The sequence below is a fragment of the Festucalex cinctus genome, chromosome 8 (genome assembly GCF_051991245.1).
Source record: "Festucalex cinctus isolate MCC-2025b chromosome 8, RoL_Fcin_1.0, whole genome shotgun sequence".
Taxonomy (NCBI): Eukaryota; Metazoa; Chordata; class Actinopteri; order Syngnathiformes; family Syngnathidae; genus Festucalex; species Festucalex cinctus.
This window is the reverse complement of record NC_135418.1, coordinates 7,296,869-7,312,816: the sequence shown is the minus strand read 5'-3', so window position 1 is coordinate 7,312,816 and position 15,948 is coordinate 7,296,869. Positions and strand designations below refer to the sequence as shown.

Sequence of the window (15,948 nt, the reverse complement as noted above, 5' to 3'; positions counted from 1 at the left end):
GTAAGTAAGCTCAGAGTGACCACTAGCCTACGAGTGGGCACATTGAGCTTGATATCACGGATATCAAACTCCTGGTGCATGTTGACATGCTCGCTATCAAGAGTATCAAGCTCAAACTGCCCCCTAGTGGGGACAAGTTAACAAGTGAAGTAAACATAAATTTGAACTAGAGAACTTGCAAATTTTTGTTTTTGTTTAAACAGTGATACTAGCACTATTAGTGGTACTAGCACCATGAATGCTACAAGCACTATTACACTAGTGCTATTATCGCACGAATAGTACCACTCAGCTACTCGGATTTTAATGCTCATGAAGATGAGTAGGAAAACATCCATTGGTTTCCTACTGGTTCAGGAAAATAAAAAATATAAATAAAACAAAAAAAACAATCCCGTCGGTTGCATACGCATACTGCCACCCATTGGTCATTCTCTGTCTATGCCTGTATACTGCACTGTATCTATACAGTGCAAAAGTACCAGTTGTTTCAAAATAAGACAACCTGAAAACAGCCACAATGCTTATTGAGTTTACTTCTGGGGGAAAGATGAATTCAGCATGTTTGTTTGTTTGTTTGTTTGTTTTCATTTGTTTGTTTTTGTAAATACAGTTTATTTTCTTTAGAGTTATTGCGGTCCAGGCACGTAAGGGTTACAGCTTCAAGACATCTAATTTGAATATGACCAATCAAAGTTCTTGTCCCGCCTGCTTCATTTGCATGGAGTCCACTAGTGAACGTGTTGGCGTTTGAGTCGCATTAACGACTTCTATGGTCTATTGTTGCATGTTGACGTGTAAGGGCCGAATGTCCACTGGCATCACCAGTTGCGTTTCTTCTTACGTTAGTGGTTCATTTGTAAGGTTTAAAATTGATTACTAGTTAACAAGTAAGGCATAAAATGTCCACTAGTTACACTAGTTGGGAACTTCCCAACCTTACTAGCTGACTAGTAAGGTATAAAATGTGATCTAGTGAACTAGTAAATGCAAATATACCCACTTGTGGCACTAGTTGGGCTCGTTTTGGCCTCACTTGTTAACTAGTGAATCACTTGATTTCACTCTTGCAAGCTAGTTACATCCAGACTGGGTCACTAGTTAACTAGTGACACTGATGTTTATTTAACTAGTTAACTAGTGGAAGTAATTTTCTTTCACAAGTCAGACCAAGAAATGAACTTGTAAAAGATTTGCCAGAACACGTTTGAAATTTTCCTACATGTTGGGTGTGTCTTTTAACTAGTGGACCCTTATGTAGCACTGGTAAGCAACTGTGCACAACTAGTATAACAAATATCTAACATGTAGTGATTTTTGTTGCACTAGTTGATGTTTCTAGTATAATAGGTGTCATTTACATTATACTAGTTTAACAAAAATGCTTACTTGTTGACATGTGCGCACAACTAGTGAACTTGCAAGGTGTTGTAACTGGCAAACATGTCAACTAGTGAAATGTAATTATTTTCACAGGTTAACGAGTTGTGTGCACATGCCACCTAGTGAGCAATTGTGTGAAACTTGCACAGTCAAAGTCTGTACAAGTTCAGTCTTGAGGCCGACACGTGAGACAAAATACCTTCTACTAGTAAACTACTGATAAGAAAATCTATGTCACTAGTTTACTAGTTACACACTCTCTAGCCAGATAGTTTACTTGTAAGAAAACATGTGTTTCACTAGTTAACAAGTTCCATAATAATGAGCCCAACTTGTGTGACCAGTGGATATCTCTGCATTTACTAGTTAACTAGTGAACATTTGAGCCTCACTAGTTAGCTTGTAAGGTCCAAATAGATGCAAGTAGTTGTGTGGTATGGGTTTCTGTATTCACTGGTTAACATGTAACCGTAATAGGGATCCACTTGTTAACAAGCTCCAATTCCTCAGGACAACTTGTAAACTAGTGTACAACATGCAATTAAAGGGGGTGGGATAATGACAAATTCTGAATCTTGATTGGTGTATTTTAACTGCAGAGCCAATAGAAATCCTGGATGCACATCTGCCCCACCTCCTCATTATTTTTTTGGTGTAACTAGTTGACGAGTGAACATGTTGGCATCCACTAGTTCTACTAGTGAATATTTTGGACCTCACTAGTTGAACTAGTTCAGTCAAAATGTCTCACTAGTGTAACGATTGGATATTTGGGGCATCAGTTGTTAACTAGTAAAACATTTGTGTGTCACTAGTTCAACATGTAGACTTCAAGAGCCTTTCACTAGTTAACTTGTCAGTGTTTTGTCTTTCACTAGTTAACTAGTGAGTGTTTCAGCTCTCACAATCTAACTAGTGCAAGGAAATCATAGGACACATGTAACTAGTGAGAAGAATTCACGTTTGACTAATTAACACGTTGCTGAAAATGAGTGGCAAGTCAGAGTTTCTGTGCTACTAGTATGACAAAGTGCACAGCTAGTGTGGCTAATTGTCCAACCCGTGCTGACAAAGACTGAACTAGTGCGAAACACTACTGTCTGATATCAAGGATATGGAATAAATACTCAAAGGGCTTGCCATACTGCTCGTATTCTACGTTTGTTCCAGTTTCCCTGCGCTTAGTTTTCCACGTCTGGTCAAGTTCTCCCTAGTAATGGGCAAAGTAAAGCCTCATGAACCAATGAGGCATTGGCCCAACTATTCCATCCAAAGGATCACTACTCCGTGTTTCATTCATATTGACTCTTTACTGCCCTCTGTCTGCTGCAGTAGTGCAGAATTGCAGCTGTATTGTAATGTCGCAAAAAATTCCTGAAGAATCATTAATTGTTGATAACTTGTTTCAATCTTTCAATAAAGACATCAATGCATGCATATAATTTCACAAACCACTATTTATTGATTTTTGTTTAAGAAAACAATTGTGTGCAATGTAGTGGGACCTAACCTATTTCGTTTCTTGGACAAAATTTCTCCAGCCTTTGAGAACACACGCTCACACGGAACTGAGGATGCAGGGGAACAAAGAAATTGTTTTGCAAGCCTAGAGATATGGGGATATGAAGCTTTGCTGTGGCTCCAGCACATCAAGGGATCTTGCCAGGGCCGCCGCAACCTATACGCACAGTACGCATCGTGCGTAGGGCACCATCGTCTGTTTGGGGCCCCATTTGCCTGTGGGCAAGGCGCATGCATGCACTTGACATATTACCGTGAACACCGGTGCCGGGGGGAGTGTCACTAGCGCAAGCGTTGGATGCAACATTACTACATTTGTTTTCATTTTAAGACATGTAGAACCCATGTATTGTGATTGCCAGGTACATAAAATTTTTGGGGAAAAAAGTGCTTACATTCTTCAATCTAGAGATGCGTGGAGAGAAGAAAGAAAATGAAGCACGTCTTTCACCTTCGGCAGTAACTCTTGGTGCGTTCAAATACCTCTCACACAGTTGGATATTTCAAACGTACATAGAAAAAAAAACTAATTCAACGTATCAAACAGAAATAAATACGTGAGCACATTGCAGGGGGTACTTGGAATAATTTAATAGTTTATTACCCAGATCAAAAATCTCTGTCATAGACACATTAAAATCAGAACAGCCGCATGGCAACCTAAATTTCTCATAAAACTCAGATTTTTTTTTTTAAGCATACACATCAGCCTCAAAATATCCCACACTCTATCGAATACTTTCCAAAGGGCAATATCAATGGGTCTCCATGTTACATGATTAAGAATTGTGATATAATGACATGGAGCTGGGAGGATCCGCGAGTGATCAGATGCGTTTGAAATGTGCGTTACATCATCCAATCAGAGCAGTTGGTTTCCCTTCTGTGGTTTGCGAGTTGAAGACGTAAAAAGAATGTTAAAGAAACAAGAAGTAAACAATGACCGAACGCGATGAAGCAGACTTGGCGTCATCTTCCCAAGATGAAACAATTCAACAAGATGGTGTGTTTCTGGCGGTATCTCGTGAAGTAAATGAAGACGTTGTGCAAGATAAGTACCCAACACAACAATCCCGTTGAATCATTTGGACAATATGGAGCAACATGTGGAAAGCATGTACAGGCTGCCAACGTACCATTAGGAGTTTAGCTGTTACTCAGTAGCTATGCAGCCACCACACCAAAGCAGCAATCAATCGTGTTATCTTTTGATCACCCCAACCCGTAAGAATTGCAAATGATTCTTGGTCTGCGAAAACTTGTTTGAACCAGTCCTTGGCGCAACAAAAGGTTGGGGTTGGTTCTTTAAGCCATTCCAAACTATTATTGTTGCATGAAAATGCCCACCACCCCACGAAGGAAAATAAATTAAAATTCGGGGGCACCATCACATTTTAAGCTTAGGGCACCCAAAGGGGTAGCGACGGCACTGGATCTTGCTCCCCTCCAATATTAATTTCAGCCATGTACCGGTCTACTTCCACCGTCTCTCTCGCTCGCTCTCTTTTGCTCTACTTCTCCGTCTCTGTCTGCCTCAACTCGCCACGCGATCGCATCGGATTCAACCCGTTAAATGGGGTATATGCCACAGAAGAGGCGGGACTTTTTTTGCACATCAGTTTGGTTCCGGTTTGGTTTGCAACGTGTGGGCTGCGTCCCGGAACCAAACTGATGTGCAAAAACAGTCCCACCTCTTCCGTGCCCCAATACCCTCATGAGACGCCAACAAACGCGAGCCATTGGAGTGAGCCTGGTCACGTGACCGTTTCCGCTCGACGAACCTCGCACAAAACGAGGCTTCATTTTCCCGGTCACGTGACCCTACGTCACCGAGACACACTTCGAAACGAGGCTTCATTTTCCACGTACACCTTTACTCGACACAAGCTTCGAAATCGCGGTTTATTTTGCCCATCACTAGCTGCTCGTTTTGCACGTTTGTTCCAGTTTCCCTGCGCTTAGTTTTCCACGTCTGGTCAAGTTCTCCCCCCGTCTGGTCAAATTTCACTCCGTCATGCCAAGTCTTCACGCCCTGCCAAGTCTTCACGTCCTGCCAAGTCTTCACGCCCTGCCAAGTTTCCAGGCCCTGCCAAGTCTTGACGTCCTGCCAAGTATTCACGCTATACCAAGTCTTCACGCCATTCCAAGTCTCCACGCCCTGCCAAGTCTTTACGTCCTGCCAAGTCTTCACGTCCTGCCAAGTCTCCAGGCCCTGCCAAGTCTTCACGTCCTGCCAAGTCTTCATGTCCTGCCAAGTCTTCACGCCCTGCCAAGCCTTCACGTCCTGCCAAGTCTTCACGTCCTGCCAAGTCTCCAGGCCCTGCCAAGTCTTCACGCCATACCAAGTCTTCACGCCATTCCAAGTCTCCACACCCTGCCAAGTCTCCAGGCCCTGCCAAGTCTTCACGTCCTGCCAAGCATTCATGCCCTGCCAAGTCTTCACGTTCTACCAAGTCTCCAGGCCCTGCCAAGTCTTCACGCCCTGCTAAGTCTTCACGCCCTGCCAAGCCTTTACGCCCTGCCAAGCCTTCACGCACTGCCAAGTCTTCACGTCCTGCCAAGTCTTCACGTCCTGCCAAGTCTTCACGCCCTGCCAAGCCTTCACGTCCTGCCAAGTCTCCAGGCTCTGCCAAGTCTTCACGTCCTGCCAAGTCTTCACGCCATACCAAGTCTTCACACCATTCCAAGTCTCCACGCCCTGCCAAGTCTTCACGTCCTGCCAAGTCTTCACGCCATACCAAGTCTTCACGTCCTGCCAAGTCTTCACGTCCTGCCAAGTCTTCACGCCACACCAAGTCTTCACGCCATACCAAATCTTCACTCCATGTCAAGTCTTCACGCCATACCATGTCTGCCCACCTTCGTCCTGCCAAGTCTGCTCCATGTCATGTCAGGCCAGTCCAATTTCAGTTTAGTTATAAAGTCATTCTCATTCCTGTTTGTCTCCCTGCCATATTTCTCCGCCTTTGGGTCTATCTGCATTCACAACATAACAATTTAATGTTTAAACATGTTTCCATTCATTGTGAAGCTGCAAGATTAATCAAAGGCAATTATGCACTTTGTTTTATTTAGGTGAAAATTAAGTTTGAAGACAACATGTTATTGTCATTTCAACATGTTTCATTGAAACAAAGTTTAATAAAGACACTGTTCATCTTAAGTGTGTGGCGTGTTAAACTGCAGTTACAAATAGGTGTGTTATAATTTCCTGTATAAAAGTTGGATGCTGAAGGATCACAAACAAAGTCTTATGTATGCTCTAGCGTAAAAAACATTTATAAAAAAAAAAAAAAAAAAAAAAAAAAAAAAAGGTATAAATACGTCTTTGGGAGCAAATGAGTTAAATGACTGCCCTGAAGTGTGAGTTAAAAATCCTTATTCTGATTGGATGTTTTTCACAGGTGTCAATTTAGTCGGCAAACTGTTCTTTATGTTTGTTGACTAAAATTTGATTAAAACTAAAATACAATCAATCAGATGACTACATTATGACTAAAGCTTGAATTAATTCTAGTCAACACTAAATTTAATTTATTGTCAAAATTAACACTGTATCACAATGACTGGACTAAGACGATTACTGTGTCAAATTGCACCCATCAATAGTTTGTATGACCACTAAACTCTAGCTTCCATCTATTGATCTGTCTTGTGCAAGGAACATTTTTCATACAATGTGATATTTACTTTTATTTATTTGCAGCTCCAAAAACATGATGGCCAAGATGAGGACGTGCCTTCGAAGTGGCGATCAGAGGAGGAGATGGCAGCCGAAGCCTCCATCTTGAGAAGTCAAATTGAGAACTGTTAAGAGAGTAAGAAACATTTTTCTTCATGTTTGATTTGACTCTACCACTAATTTTAAACATGTATTCTCGACAGGGCATCATGCAATGCCTGGTCAGAAGGGACTGGGAAAAAATTATAATTAAGTTGAACATTAGATGCAGTAATATCTGAAGGAGTTTTTCGTGACAAGGCTTGTGTGTGTTTCTTGAACAAAATAAAATGATGGAATGAATAAATTTGTCTGTCGCATGTTTTTTTTCCCTCCTGTGTATAACACTGGTCACAGTTTTATTTAGACTACATTTACATTGTTGAGATGTAAGAAATCAATCAATCAATAAACAATACTCTTCCGTTTTGATAAATTTGTGATTAATTTTGACATAGTCCTTTATAATAATGGCAAAAAAGTGAATTAAGTGAAACTTTTCAAAGACCAAAATTGAGATGCATACCATCAGAGATTGTTTGTTGGCCATGACTGTTATGTCTGGGGTCACACCAGGGTTAAGTTTGAGTTCATGAACTGCCAAGTTAGGTTCACGACCGTGAGGTCAAGTGTTTGTTTTGAACTGATGTAACCATCATATAACCATCATCTAGTTTCAACTAGTTTTAGGCTATGTGATGTCAATCTTTAATCCTTTAGGTGATGTCTGGACCGATGTGATGTCGTTCTTTAGTCCTTTACTTGCTGCAACCAATCAGATCGATTCACTGTCTGTAGGTGCAGTCTGAGAAGTGTGTGTGTGTTTTGCCGAATTATTGCTTTCTGTCCCTCTGTGCAACTCTTTGTTTCTCATCTAGTCAAGTTTGTTCTATGCCTCTCGATGTGAATAAATGGTTAAAACCTTATTTGTGTCTGCGCTTTTGGGATCCAACCTCCAGCACATGTACACAAAATGTAGGGAGTATGAGGTGAGGTCATCGTCGGACTTGTAAGTTGATGCCAAAAAAAAAAAAGAATTGTGGCTCACTGACAAAGTTGCTTCTACTGGTGTGGGCAGGAGCGGCTTACATTGAAGGACACACAAATATCATTTGTCATCTGGAATGTAAGCGTTAGTGGCCTAATGTCGGAAAATGGAGGGAGAAAACAACATGGCTGAAAGTCATATAGACGAATCGGATGCACTGTTAACTATTAAGCCATACATAAAACAGAACATGTAAAACCGCAATGATTAAATTAAAAAAGTGGTCTAATGTGTACTTCATTTCTAATCTGACTCCTACTCAGAGAGTTGGGAGCTGTACAAGGTTCAGTTTAAAAAATGTTGTAGTGCACATATTTTGTCCTTGTTTAAATCTGTTCAATCTGTTTAGGAGATGTGCAGTCCTATGGCCCCTCCATGTCCACTATATCATCTACCTGTATGTTTGACTGTGTTATACTGCCACCAGGTGGTCAAGACGGCCACAGCAGAAGGAGCAGCGTTTCATTGATGCATTGTGAAAATAATTCGTTTTCATTCTATTTAATTGTGCAATATATATATATATATATATATATATATATATATATATATATATATATATATGTGTACATTCTGCTATTTTTTTTTTCTAATTTCCTCGTACACATTACACCATTTTTGTTGGATTTTTAAATTTTTTATTTTTAACAGCATTTCATTCATTTCAATGGGAAAAGATGATTTGATCTACAACTGTTTTGGGTTACAAGCATGGTCACGTCCTCAATGCGTTATGATCTTTCGAACCTCAAAGTGAAGAAAATGTGGACCACTTAGACCTTTAATGATGACCTCTGAACTATAAAGTGAAGTGTAGGACTATAGCTGTCCTTTTTGGTGTGTCTGGATTTCAGCATGTTACATTTTATGGCGTTCTAGCATGTTATTTCCTGCTCAGTTTGATAACATGAATGATTGAATGTTTTTTTTTGTTTGTTTTTGCTCCATACATAAAGACATCCTTCTAAACATATCAATTAACAGAAAAAGGAATAGGCCGAAACACCAGGCTTATTATTGCCTGTTCGAATTGATACAGTCCCATGAATCACATTACAATGACAAAACAAAATAAATACATTTACATTACAATTCCTAAATGTTTTATAGTTTATCAATGACACTAAAAGCATTACTTATTTTACATTTTAAAGCGATACAACACTAATTATTATTAATTCATAATAATTAATCATTTTCCAGATTAGATTAAACATTGTATACAAAGAATAAAAGTGCAAATATCTTTAGCATCTTATTCTCTAAATTTTATTTTAAACCGATTAAGTGTCCGAATTCGATCGTATGGTGTGGGACGCCATGTTCCTGCTCACATGATCGTGATGACCGTGCGTAACCGGAAGAAGTCTCCGTTCATTTCAATGGGAATTTTCTGACATAATTAGCGAGAAAAAGACGTCTTGGATCCCAAATACTGTTTAGAGTAAAGTCCTCAGCACATATGGTTTCATGTCATTCCGTGTTGGGGTGGGGCGGTGGGGGGTGGCTGCTCCTAATGTGGGCTAAAGTTTGCTTAGCACACGACATGTAGCTTAGCCTAGCAGAGTACAACTCACCCGGATGGTTACCGTCCACTTTGGACTCGCCGACGGCTGGATCTGCCACTTTTATCTGGCTTTTAGTTGGAAACAAATCTTTGGTGTGTCCTCCATGGCTGTACTGCTTTTGAAGAAGTGCTTCTTTGTTGTAAGGCAAAATCCCACCTTTGATGTCCGCCGTGGGACGCGATCATTCCTCGTGAGTTCTTTGTTGTCATTCATTCAATGTGTATTTTACTCAGGCGATACGTCACAATGATCACGTGACTGTCCAAAATGCCCGATACAGTACTAATTGCAAAAAATATTCATAAAAGGTGCGATAAAATCATAATTGCTCAACATAAATTGGCATTTTTTTCAGGCAAGGAGTTGACATTAACCATTTCACAGAATAGCTGGTTAGTTTTTCATAAGTCTTGTGTTCCTTTAAATTGTTCTTAAACCCCAACAGAGAAGTACACTGTAATGAGCTGGAGGTTGGATCCCAAAGCGCAGACACAAATAAGATTTTAACTATTTATTCACATCGAGAGGCGTGGAAAAACTTGACTAGACGAGAAACAAAGAGAGTTCCACAGAGGGACAGTGGTAACAGAAGTAATAATCCGACAAAGACACACACTTCTCAGGAGGCTTATATACATAAGGAATCGATCTGATTGGTTGTGGCTAGACATGTGGGTAACAGGACTGACATGGAATTATCTGATTGGATGTTGACCAGGTAAAGGGATTAAAGATTCTTGACATCACATAGCCCTTGACATCACATAACATCACATAGCCTAAAACAAGTTGAAACTAGATGCTGGTTACATCAGTTCAAAACAGACACTTGTTACATCAGTACATAACAGACACTTGACCTCACGGTCATGAACCCAACTTAACAGGTCATGAACTCAAACTTAACCCTGGCCTGACCCCAGACATGACATACACAGCTTCAACGCATCATCAAGTCCATCCATCCATCTAGTTTCTACCTCTTATCCGGGGTCGTGTCGCAGCTTTAGCAGGGAAGCCCAGACTTTCCTTTCCCCAGCCACTTCAACCAGCTCGTCCAGCGGGATCCCAAGGCGTTCCCAGGCCAGGTCTCTCCAGTGTGTCCTGGGTCGTCCCCAGGTCCTCCTGCCAGTGGAACGCCTCTCCAGGAGGCGTCCTGAAGCATCCGAACCAGATCCCCGAGCCACCTCAACTGGTTCCTCTCAATGTGGAAGAGCAGCGGATCGACTCTGAGTTGCTCCCGGATGACCAAGCTTAAGGAAGAGCCCGGACAGCCTGCGGAGGAAACTCATTTCCACCGCTTGTATCTTGTTCTTTCTGTCACAACCCACAACTCGTAGCCAGAGGTGAGGGTAGGAACCTAAATCGACCAGTAAATCTTCACCACAATGGACCGATGCAGATTCCGCATCACAGCAGACGCTGCACCGATCCACCTGTCGATCTCCCACTCCATCCTGCCTTCACTGGTGACACAATTGACATCAAGTCCATTCCACAGTTTACACTCAAAACTGAAACACATCTGTATTTTAGGTTGGTCCTGACTCCTCACATTTCAAACAAATAAATCCCTTATAGTTTCCTTCTTTTAATTTAAAATAATTCTGAATTCAAACAGATAGGCTATTGTTTACCGCATGAAAATTATTTCCAGTGTTTTCAAATAATATCCATAACAATCCATAACAATGTCCATAAACTCTAAAATACAAGGGCCTATAAATAGATAAGTGTCATTGATTTAGTTGTTTGATGAACCTTATTCATTATTCTATTGCTAATCCTTTACTTTGAGCCACTGATTTAGCTTATTTAAGTTTAGTGTATTCCACATGTGGCTTCCAACACAGTTTAGAAACAGTAATCACTCACACATGGCATGATAATATTTTTGACTTCCTTAAAAAAAAAAAATACTGTTGTTACCAATGTATCATAATTGATAGCTCAGTCTATGTGGCCACGGTAAAACAAGGCCGTAGTAGCACTTGCCAAAATTAATCAAAACGACAACACTGCTCTAATGCTGGCTTAGTTTAAAAAAAAAAAAAAAAAAAAAAAAAGTGTGTACGGTAATTTTGTCCTTACTGTTATGCAGTAAAAAAAAAAAGAGAAACACACAGTTAAGTTTCACTATGTTTCGTCACATTTTATGAGATTAAATCTAAATTGTCCTTGGTGTGAATGTATGTTTTTGTCTTGACTCTTGACCCTGGGTCCTTGTGGTTGTATCGTTGTCCCTTCATGTCTGAGGGTGGATTGCCACCCTGTCATTTCGCATTTTCCAGGTGCTGACAATTGATTAGTGGCGAAAGAGTACACAGATAAAATGGCCACTGCTCGAGCAGTGCTTCATCTTCCCCTGACACTATGCGTCTTGGTTCTGTGTCAAGTTTGCTGTTTTTGGTTTGTGTCATGTTGCTGGGCTCTCAGTGTGTTTTTCCTTGTCTCACAGTGCCTGGTTGATGAGGGGGGCGTGTCTCCTTGCACTGCACCTGCACTGCATCAGCCATTAGGACTTTATAAGGACTGGGTTTCCAAGCTGCCACTGTCGGATCGTTGCTGCGTCTGCTCACAGCCATAGCCTAGTGTATCTACTGTTTTTTCCGTCTTCACTACAATTCTATACTAAAGTTCTCGTTTTGGGTCTATGTAAGTTTTGCTACGTCTCTTTTTGTTCCCACCTTTGAGTGGCGTGTTTTCATAGCTATAGTAATCTGTTACTTTCTTGGTTTGCGGTTTGTAGCCTTCGGGTCTTTTTGTGTTGTTTAATTTCTAGTGATGGCAAAATGAAGCCCAGTGAAGCCCTGCAGTGAAATGCTTCACACACACGTCGGGGCTTCAAGATGATTCATTTCCTCGACTACGCCATCATGTGGACAGAAAAATGTATAACATGCTTGGTGCATGCAATAAAATGGTGGGGTGTAAATCATGCTCTAAATACAAAAGAATATATATTTGAAGAGTGTTTTAACATGAATTGTTCTGTGTTACTTTGTCTATGTTTGTGCTTATGCAACAAGTGAAAATGTGAAATAAGGACGTAAAATAAAGTGCTTATTCATTTTTATTTAAAAACTATTTTTTTCCGAAGTTTTTGGACTCAGGCGGTTTCTTTTTTTTGCCGAGAATTTCACCTGCTTTGGAAAAAAAACTCTTTCACATGGTACTGATGAAGCAGGGGTGCATCGATATGAGATAGCAAGTTTGTATAGAATTGGACGCGTATATTTCTGTGATTCCCAGTACTGAAGGGGACTTTCAACTGTGAACAGAAAAATGTGAATTTTATGTGTTGTCACATTTTATTTTATTTTATTATTGGAATCTGTTAAAATAGTACCGTAATTGCAGTGCATTACCTTCTGAGGTGAGATCTGCTCAAAGTGCTCCTAAACAAGGGAAAATCTCTTTCTTGCTGGTTCCATCGCAAAAAGAAGCTCGTCAAATCGAATGCCAAAAGCAAAAAAAGTAGCGCAATAAGGGACCCGAAAACACAAAAAGTGAAGGGGAATCCATAGCGTTTCTTTGTCGCTTTTATTTCGAACTACACTCAAACCAAGCGAATCATTTCCTGAATCAGTCACGTGGTACACCTGCTTCGTGGGGCTTCAAACGTCACCACGTACATCATCAACACACGCATTGACACGCCGTTCATGAACCACTCATCTGCATTACTCGGCACACGCTTCAGGGATTCGACCCGAGAAGCACATCACTATTAATTTCTCTCCTTGCATTTTGCAAGCACCTTTTGTTAACCTTTTTTTCCCTGGCTTCTGTCCAGCGCTTTACGTTTATATTCACGTGTTTGGTGAATAAAACATTCGCATCCTCCTCTTTGTTCTGTGTTTCTGGGATCCACTCTCCGGTCAGACCGGAAACTTAACCGTTTGTGACTGTCGCTTAGCGATGTGTTGGCTGTTGTTTTGCTTGTTTAGTATAGCTTGTGTCATCTTGAATTTATATCTGTACATTTTCTTTTGAATGTGTGTTTGTCTTGACAAAAATACAGTCGTAAGGAAAATTGGTTTGCCATGAATTCTACAGAACTATAGCCTACCTATCATGCTGCACTACCAGGTGTATTTATTTAAAGGCGCTGTTTCACTCTGGGAAAAGTCACTTTTTAAATACAGGATGCGCACACTAACTCCTTCTCAGTCTACTCCTCTAGGCTTAAGTTAATGTATGGTTGTGATTTTTTTTTTTTTTAATTTACCCCCAACCAGCCTATATTTTGTTTTGTCAACAACGGGACGTTTCTGTGTGGTGTCTGTGGACAGACGGTTGTTTCCCCCTCCACCCAATCGCAGAGCGGGGGTTGGGAGTGGGCGTGGCTGGAGCGGCGGGGGGCGTGTAGGCAGACGGGTTGTTTGTTTAAGAGTATAGTGATTAGAATGATCAGAGGCAGGAGGGCGGTGGGCAGAGGCAGGGGGTGTGAACGTTGAGCTCGTGTGGGTTGAGCCATGGGAGGCGCCCATTTTGAATTGTTTGTTTACAAACAAACGGTTCGTTTACTAACAGAAACTGTCAAACCTACTGACAGGCCCTTTCATTTATTTTATTTTTTTTTCTCATTCAGTAGTATTTATATATACCTGAAAATGTATTGGATTTGTGATGCTTTTACTGCATTTCTTGTATGCTGCTATGGTCCAATTTGTTGCTCTGTAGCAGCCCTTTGTATTCTATTCTGTTTTGAAAGGATGCTGTCTCACATGCAGAGATTAGTTCAAATCACTTGGGAAGGAGTAAGTGATGACTAGTGATGTTTCTTATTGAGGTAATCTGATCATAATATAAAAGAAAAACAAAACGAGTAATAAAATAGGTGGACTTTTAATTGTGCATTAAGATGTACTTTATGAGATATTGATAACATTTATGCAATTAAAACAAAATAATAGAAAGTGTTGTGAATGAAATTGTAATACCATACATGGCCAGCAGAGAGACCCATTTACCATCGATTTTCTGAACCGCTTTTTACTCAACACAAGGGGAGCGGAGGGGGGGTTCTACCTCAGCTGACAATTAGGAGTACGCAGGGTACACCTAAAACTGGTCACCAGCCAATGGAAGGGCACACAGAGACTAACAACCATCCACACACACAACGACACCTAGGGACAATTCGGAGCGACCAATCAACCTGCCAAGTATGTCTTTGGAATGTGGGAGGAGACCGAAGAAGACCCACGCAGGCATTGACACCCGCCTCATCTGGAAAGCGACCACAATCATGAGAGACACAAAGGCACCCCACACACAACTTGTTCAGTCTCCTGCCTTCTGGGAAGAGGTAAAGGAGCCTCAGTCCCACACCTCCAGACTCACCAACAGCTATTCCCACCACGCTGTCAGAATTCTGAACACTATCAGCTCCGCCCACCAGACTGATAGGGAGCTAGCACGTCTCCACCACCCCATCCGCATCTTTTGCACACTTCTGCTGGACTGTACCATACTCGCCTTACACAATTTGCAAACTAGCCTCGTTGGCCATATTGATTAGTGTTGTTGACTGATACCTCTTAGTCCCACTTGTGCCAAAATATACCTCAAGATATACAGCTTTGAGATGCCTCAGACACTTTCACCTTAACTATTTATACTCCTGTACATTCTGCTATACTGTGTTGAACTTGCCATCTCTAACTTACCATTTGTCCTTTAATAAGTCAAGAAAATGCACCTTATATATTAATTATTTTTTATTTTCATACTCCTATTTTTAACCGTGCCTGAGTACTTTACTGTTGTCTGTCTTGTCGTTTTTGTTGTTTTTTTAGTCTTGCCAACGCCTGGGAATGCGAGGAACGGAATTTCGTTTGCTTTCTATGTCTAGTACATATAAAGGAATTGATAATAAAGTTGACTTGGACTTTGAAGGTCATCCTCAACACAGACACTGGTCAGCCGGTCAACAGTGTGTGGTTCCAAAAAAAGAGCTGAACATTTTATCACCCTTACTGCGGTAGAATGTATGTTTTGTCTGTTTGGATTTCTTTTTTGTTTACACGTGTAGCTGCCCCCCAGCATCTCAAAACCGTCTCGTTCAGTGGCAGCATGCTCTTCTTCAGTGGCCTGTTGTGTGTGGTAGCATCCATTTCCTCAGTGTTGTGGCAGAGAAGAATGCATGACTCTTATGACGACGATGTAAGAGAGAGGCAAGCGCCACTATATTTGTCTTCTACATTTGAGCAACACTTTCAGAGGTTTCTCCTTCATGGCTTGTCTGAGCGTTAGGATGCCTTGTGTGGAAGGTCCCTCATCATCTTCAAGCAGCATCTTCAGCACAGTCAGACATGCAATAATGCAGGATGCTGATGAGTTGCTCTGGCTAACATGCAGTGTCACTTCCTCTATTGGGAAAAGGGTGTCAATTAAATTGGACACAAGGTCCCACTGGTTAGCAGTGGGCCCTGCAAATCCTCCACGCTTTTTCTCCAGTGCTCTTTGCAGCATATGGAGCGTTGAGCTCCACCTCGTTGGAACAGCCTGGATTATGCTGTGCTCTGGCAAACATAGTTCCTTCTGAATGGCTTGAAACCGCTGTTTGGCCGGAATGGAGGGGTGAAAATGTGTGGCACATTTCTTAAGTATTGCAATGACATCTATGATGGCTCTTTGACTTACCGGTCCATCATCTACATATTCTCCATTGTGGGACCCATGCATTGGTCTTGTGTTTA

General features: G+C 41.2%; 1 protein-coding gene across 7 annotated transcripts in view; it reads left to right on the top strand.

The window, feature by feature from the left end:
• Positions 1 to 12,716, top strand: part of fhit (fragile histidine triad diadenosine triphosphatase) — a 208,697-nt gene extending 195,981 nt beyond the window's left edge. For 3 of the 7 annotated variants that reach the window (XM_077529548.1, XM_077529546.1, XM_077529547.1), the window contains exon 8: positions 6,611 to 7,205. In XM_077529548.1, the coding sequence (XP_077385674.1) occupies positions 6,611 to 6,718 (108 nt within the window). In that variant the 3' untranslated portion in view covers positions 6,719 to 7,205. Of the gene's footprint in view, positions 1 to 6,610; positions 7,261 to 11,699 lie in introns of those variants that run through there. The other 4 variants (XM_077529545.1, XM_077529544.1, XM_077529543.1 and 1 more) reach the window with 4 other exon arrangements.
• Positions 12,717 to 15,948: the final 3,232 nt, after the last annotated feature.